This window comes from Crocuta crocuta, unplaced genomic scaffold (assembly GCF_008692635.1).
Source record: "Crocuta crocuta isolate KB4526 unplaced genomic scaffold, BGI_CrCroc_1.0 scaffold343, whole genome shotgun sequence".
Lineage (NCBI taxonomy): Eukaryota > Metazoa > Chordata > Mammalia > Carnivora > Hyaenidae > Crocuta > Crocuta crocuta.
This window is the reverse complement of record NW_027532679.1, coordinates 2,908,538-2,915,528: the sequence shown is the minus strand read 5'-3', so window position 1 is coordinate 2,915,528 and position 6,991 is coordinate 2,908,538. Positions and strand designations below refer to the sequence as shown.

The 6,991-nt window shown below is 44.3% G+C and overlaps 1 protein-coding gene across 2 annotated transcripts in view; it reads left to right on the top strand.

Annotated features, from left to right (window-relative positions):
* Positions 1–6,991, top strand: part of ADAM19 (ADAM metallopeptidase domain 19) — a 98,512-nt gene that overhangs the window by 36,975 nt on the left and 54,546 nt on the right. For both annotated transcript variants that reach the window (XM_077780786.1, XM_077780785.1), the window contains exon 4: positions 4,133–4,211. In XM_077780786.1, the coding sequence (XP_077636912.1) occupies positions 4,133–4,211 (79 nt within the window). The remainder of the gene's footprint in view (positions 1–4,132; positions 4,212–6,991) is intronic.

The window sequence follows — 6,991 nt, the reverse complement described above, 5'->3', positions numbered from 1 at the left end:
TAGTAGAAACTGCTTTTCCATCAAAGCCAGTAAAAGGAGGGGGTGGGGTGGGAAATCTTGGATAGTCCTTCTCTCTTCCTGGACGCACATCACTCACAACTTGTTTCCTGAAAATCCTAATACACTCCAGTGGTGAGAGATGGCTTCCTGCTGATATGCTGAGCCAGCCCCTTGTCAGGGAGGAGATGAGAACAAGATGTGGCTGAAGATGGGGCGGGTGGGCCAAGCTGGGCTGCTCAGTGGCCCTGTGGCTGTCTCTCTGAGTCCTCAGAACACTGCCAACGCACCACATGGGCACACGGGCATCGATGGGCCTGGCTCAGGGCAGTGGGGATGATTTGGAAGTCATGTTTTGTCTATCGGTAGAGTTGCACAGATGGTGGTGATGAAACATGACCCTTCCTTTTGCTTCTAGAAAGAAGGACCTTCCTGGCCAACATCTGCAACCCTATTAGGAGAAAGGGTTGTTGTTTCAAAAAACTAGCCCTGAAGTTCTTAACATATTCATCTTCTTTCTCCTGCCATGTGCCTTGCTTACTATATTTTTCTCTGCATATATTTGCATTTAACAGTGCATGACATTTCTGTGACATCCCATGTGTCTGCAAGGCCATTATCATTACCATCTAATTGTGAATTGGACTGCTGGCTCTTGGAAGTGTTTTATTTTTATGCTTCTGCCTTCGAAGAGATGGAGCAGAAAAGTGCTTAAGGAGCATAGTCAGGGCCAACAGACCTGGGTCTGAAACCTGGTCCTGACATTGTGCCATGAGAACTTGGACAAGTAAAATGTGTGAGTTCCCAGTGTTCTCAATTACAAAACAGAGAAACGATTAGGACCTACCTCATAGGAGTGTTGTACATAGGTGTATTAAATGGTTTAACACTTCAATATGTGTGAACTGTTGTGATGCATCTTATCTGGGTTTTTCAAACTCAGAATGATCCAGGATGTGGTGGAGGCAGGAAGGCGATAGGGGCTTGGAGAATGAGACACTTTGGTATTTCTGAAGTTCGCCTACCTTAAAGGTGTTTTGAGGACTTGTGGTTTAGGATGGTGGTTCTGCATCAGAATCATGTAGAGAGCTATTACAATGGATAGTTGGGCCATAGTTGGGCTCAGAGTTTCTGTCTGCCCCAGTACATATGGGGTGGGGTCCAACAGTCTGCATTTTTAACTAATTCCTAGGTGATGCTGATGCTGCTGGTCCGGAAAGGCAATTAGGTAGAGGAGGAAGCAGATCATTTCACGTAGATTCAGAACACAGAATGAGGCGAGTGGGTGCCAGTTACAGAGAGAGAGAGATTTCGGTTCAGTGTAAGAATTTTAACTATTGTATGTGGTCTGAAATGGAGTTGAGTGGTCTCATGAGCTCTTCCTGTCACTGGAGATGTCTAATACTGAATGGCCATCTGGCAGATTCCTACACTAAGTAGAAGGTTCATTCGTTAGTCATTCATCCACTTATTCACAGAATAAACAAGTACTGCCTTCCTGGTAGGTGCTGGGAGCTGGGGAGAGGCCCTGAACGAAGCAAGTGTGTCCTTGTTCTTAGGGAGCCCACAGTCTAATGAGTTGGGCTGAAGGATTACGGAAGTCCCTTTCAACCCTAAGGCTCTGAGAGTCCTGTGATAATGGTGTCATATCCTCAGAATAAGAAGCTACAGAAAGATGCTTACCCTTCTGAAGATATGGCTGGGGACTGACCATAATGTGGACACCTCTGGGGTTCAATCTGGAATGTTCTCTTGGGAGCATCTTAATGTCACTGAATAAATGATTTTCCCCCACTAAGACCCAGACTAGGCTGAGAATGTATTTACCAGTGGTGCATTTCCTATGGGAAAATGCACATCTCCACACTGGCACTGAGAATAGACCATTAAACTCTGAACCCTTTGCTAGCTGTCCACTATGCCGTCTGTGAAAGCAGATGCAGGGAGTGGGCCTGCAGGAATGAGCTAATTGCTTGTTTACTTCTCTCGAGTGATAAACTCAGACATTAATGGCTGGGGAGGGTTAGGGGAAAATGGGTAGATTCCATCAGTTTCTCTGGGTTCTTCCATTATAATCCCTGGTGAAAGCAATAATGTAATTGCTGACCTTTACTGAGCTTACTCTGTGCCAGGTCTGGTATTAAGCCCTTTTCGTGCCTTTTGTTATGATACTCTTAATATAGCCCTATCAAGTAGGCATATTATCCTCACATTTGCGAAAGAGGAAACAAAGGTTCAGAGAGGTAAAGCAACTCACTCATGGCCATGGAGACAGTAGATGTCAGAGCTGGAATTTAAACTTCATTCTCTCAGACTCCAGACCATGCTCCAAGCTCCTAATGCTGAAACAACTCATTCATTCAATAATAGTTAAGTCATTCTTTCATTAAATAAATGTTAAGCGCTGGTATATATTGGTGTGCTAAATAGCTTGGCCTCAGTCCTCCTGGGGCTTACAGTTTATCTCCCTCAGACGAATGGGTGACTCCTTCCTTGGATCCTTGGCTAATTAGGTGCTAAGGAGAAAGACACAGGGCTGAGAGACAGAACCAGCCAAGTGAGCTACTGACCCAGAGTTTTCATGTGAATGAGAGTTTCTCTACATGAGCTGGGTTTTGTACTTTGCTTTATTTTTACATTTTTCTGTTGGGTTTCTTTTCTTCTTGTCCAAGCCTTGATGTTGAAGGGCTTGACATCAACAGTATAAGAGACAATTCTTGTGACATTTGCCTTCTGGCTGCACCCTGGGAGTGGAGAGGAATCTGAGAGTCAGGAGTCCTAGAACTTTAAGCTGGAAGTCTGTAGGGTCCGGAGACACTCTTCAATTGACCGTGACTTACTGGGAAATGTCCCCTCTTCCAAATCCAGGGTGGTCTCTGTATATTCCTTTGGCTCTCTGTGCTGGCCTCAGTCTATACTTTTCTCTTTTTAAAAGCAGTTTTAAATTAGGTTTTCAGGTTTTGAAATAAATAATTATTTTTAGAAATCAACCAATTTTTAGAAATATGCAACTTAGATTGTGAGCATCTGCAATCCCCTGAGATAACCACCATTAACAATGGGCATTTGCTTCTCCGGATGCTTTCAGTGCCTACACTAGTGTGTCTTGTTATTAGTTTTTCATTAAGATGAGCTTTTAAAATGTATATTTTCCTGAAATTTATTGTTTTTATCTAACACCATTTTTAAACATTTTTTCCATGTTAATACATCTAGATTCTCTTAATTCTTGTTTTACTAGACTTCAATTTCTCTTCCGTTAGACACCTTTTCCCCCTTAGACCTCAACTTTCTATAGATGCATTTGTTTTTAATGTGGCCAAGCTAGTTCTTTTATTTTTCTTTCAACTTTTCAAGAAATGCTGAGAACCTTGTTTGGTGTTGCCTTGCCTTTGGTAAGGGATTCTTAACCTCAGCTTCAAGGGATCTGTGGCAAGAGAGAAACCAATGTGAAATTTTAGAAAAGAAAAGAAAAGAAGAATTTATTGTAAGGGTAGCACACAGAACTACCAGATCTCAGGCAATCTGAACCACTAAGTCTCAGTAAGGCAGGCAAAGGCACCTCTGGGAATCCAGGCAGCCAGAACAAAGGAACAGATAAATTACTTCCATCTGTTCGGTCTTTGCAGCATCACTCCATTGTCTTAGCTTGAAACACGGGCCACCCTTGGCCAGGGCCAGGTAGGACACCTTGACTGACAGCTTCACCAGAACGTGCAACAGGAAGGAAGGATTCCCTTAAAGAAAAATTGGCAAGTCGATACTGCAAGTTGGTGGATACAGTGCGAGCATAATCAATGTAGGTAAAAAAGAGTGTCCACAGACCCTGGGAGTTTTTGAGTATGGGTTTGCGTGTGTACATTCCCAGGACCCGGAAAGAGTTGCAACCAATGCTTTAGTTTTGTCTTCTTCGTCTGGTTGTGTCCGTACTAGGTGATGATCCCACTGAAAACAAAATCAATAAACTTCTTCCTGGTTTTCTTTTTATTCTGTAGGCCCTTACGGCTGCTCATTTTCTTCTGCACAGAGATGCTTGAGTGGTTCTTCCTGGGTCATTCAGAATGACTGGCTACTGTTTCCAGAAGGGTGGAGGCCAGCACCTGAAGAGACAAATGTCTGTGTTTATTCTTTGCAGGTACCTTTTTGCTCCAGCCTACACAGAAACCCATTATACTCCAAGTGGCAACGCTCAGACCACCACGCTGAAATCTGAGGTGAGTTCAGGTCAGCAGAGATCAGTCAAGCAGCTGGCCTGTCCTGGGCCCACCCCTGGGAAGTGGGGAGATGCGTGGTGGGCACAGTCCCTCCTCTGCAGGGATTGTTTGCCCTCACCCCAGACCCAGGCCGTGAGCAGGAAAAGCAAACTGTGAATTTGTTGTTTCATAAGGGCGCCTTCTCCTCTGCTGACTAAACTGGTCAGGCAAACAGAATATTTTAGGGTAATTGCATCTGATTATAATTGGTGTAAATCTTTATGAAGCAGACATTTTCTCTGTTGTATGTTAATCACCCACACATTAACAAAAGTTTAAGTAAAAGCAGTGATTTACTGGTAATCCCGCCATTGCACTTAATTAGATGTTTAATTGATCCTTTTCCATATGGATGTATAAGGTTTTGTAGTCTGCCTTTTTTAATGTGATTTTAGGTTACATGGATTTTCTTGTTTTGCTGCCATCTTCATACTGGATATTTTTTCCCCTCAAAAGTGTTTTTGAGTTTGGATATTTGTGCAAAGATTTGTCATTTAAAAAAATGGTCTTTCAAATGGTTTCCCAGAAGGATAAGTTTTAGTCTGCTTCACCACACCCCATGTGTGGGCGCTTAAGGTAGTGAATTGTACACATTTCATGGTTTGCTAGCTTTTCCTACTGAGAGACCTGTTAGTATTCATGGGATCAGAGCAGTGGTTCTCAGCTGGGAGTGATTTTGTTTAAATTGTTTCTTTTACTTAAACTTTTGTTAATATGTGGGTAACTAACATAATGCAAAGAAAGCATGATTCAGGATGACTTATATCCATTTTAATCAGATGCAGTTACCCTAAAATATTCTATTTGTTTCTTTGGCCATTTTGGCCAGCAAAAGCTTAGGGGACACTTGGCAATGTCTGGAGCCAGTTTTTGACTCTAACGACTGGGAGGTGGATGCTACTGGCATCTAGTGGGTAGAAACCAGGGATCCTGCTAAGTGTCCTACAGTGCATAAGGCAGCCTCTCCTTATCTCCAACAGAGGATCATCTGGCCCCAAATGTTAGTAGTACCCAAGATGAGACACTCTGGATTAGACTGATCCTTCTCAGACCGTGCGGATGAGATGGGGTGAAGAAGGGAAGATGGAGACCAGTGGTCTTCTGCCTTTGGGGCAGGATATCTTGCACTTTTGTGGGGTACAGATGTGGAGGCGTGGTGTATAGGGCCACAGGATAGGTTTTTCTGCCTCAGTGCTCCTCTGGCAGCTTCCTGCGGAATCTTAGATTCTTACATGGCCTATCTGTAAAATATCCCTGTTAGAGTGCAGATGTCCAAAAGATGATGGCAGCCACCCTCAGTCAGTAAAAGCTCTGATTGCTTACCAGCTTAGCTTTGAATGGGGAAAGAAACACAGGAGAGCTAAGTTTTAATAGATGTAAGAGGTGTAGGGCATAGTAATCAGGTAGCTGAGGTGCTGTGTTGGACTGTTGCATGTGAAGATTAATGCTATCTTACTCACCAAGACCTTCCTTCATAGGGAAGGAGTTGGCAGTGTGGCCAATACCCACAGCAGGCAAGTTGGCTGTGTCCTCTCATGTCTGGGGAGGCTGTTCGGCTGTGGCTTCCCGCCTTCGGCAGTGCCCCTTGGTTGAAACCTCTTTCATCATTGACACTAATGTTCTGTGCCTCCAGGGAGGGAGGGAGAGGGCAGGCATGCCTCGAAAGCCCCTACACATCAGGACCTCCCAAAGCACTGTCCTCTGATTTTGGCTCCTGTACTTCTCTACCCACAGCTCAAGAATGGGTCTCAGTGCACAAGTTTGCCATGAGCTCATACTTCCTGCTATGAAAGCCCCCTTGGGTGGCCCTCTCAGGCCTAGAAGCTGAGGAGGAATGCGATGACTTCATGACTGCTCATTTATTTGTTCTTTGTGCTCTCAGAGTCAGACAGAGATGCTATGAGGTCCTTTCAGAAACAAAGGAATGGAAGAGAACTTCTCCTCACTTCTTCCTGAAGGTCTTGTTGACCAAAGCACATCCTAGCTCAAGTATGGAACAACCCATCGTTTTCTTACATCCCCTCCTGCCAGACTTTTGCAAAGGCCCCTCCCAGCCTCAGGGAGCTCCTAGTCAGCTTTCTTATCTGGGAGCTGAGGACTTCAAAGAGAAATGAGAATAGAATAAACCATTTAGCGGTACTTGACCCCAATGTTGAGGGCCATGCCTTGCTACCAGCCTTGGCCTGGGATAGTGGGAACTCTGGAGCTCTGGGAACTTTCTCAAACTCATCAGCTGGGCCTGGAGGAGTTACAGAGTTTGGGGTCTGAAGTCAGGGTTGTAGCCTTGGCTTAAACTAGCTACGTGACCCTCAACAACCCTTTTGACCAAACTAGTATTGAGTTTCTTCATCAGAAAACTGGATATGCTAAGATCTGACTCTCAGAGCGATGTGTACAAGGGTACACATGAATCACTGGTTTTATGAGAATTTATAAACATCTCTCCCGCCACATTTCTCAGGAAACTGAGAGAAGAGAAAAAGTAACATGCTTACGTTCAGATAACCAGTGAATGGTAAGACTTAGACTAGAGCTCAGTCCCCTTTGGTGCTAGAAGAGAGAGCTATAACAAATGAACTCCTGTGAACTTTACTGGGGCTGATTTTGCCAGAGGGGTGGGTATGGAGTCTGGAGTCAGGCTGCTGTCATTCCAGTCTCCACCTGGCTGTGTGACCTTGGGAATGACTTGAAACCTCTCCAACCTTTAGTTCCCCCCACCTCCTTTTTTTTTTTTTTTTGTG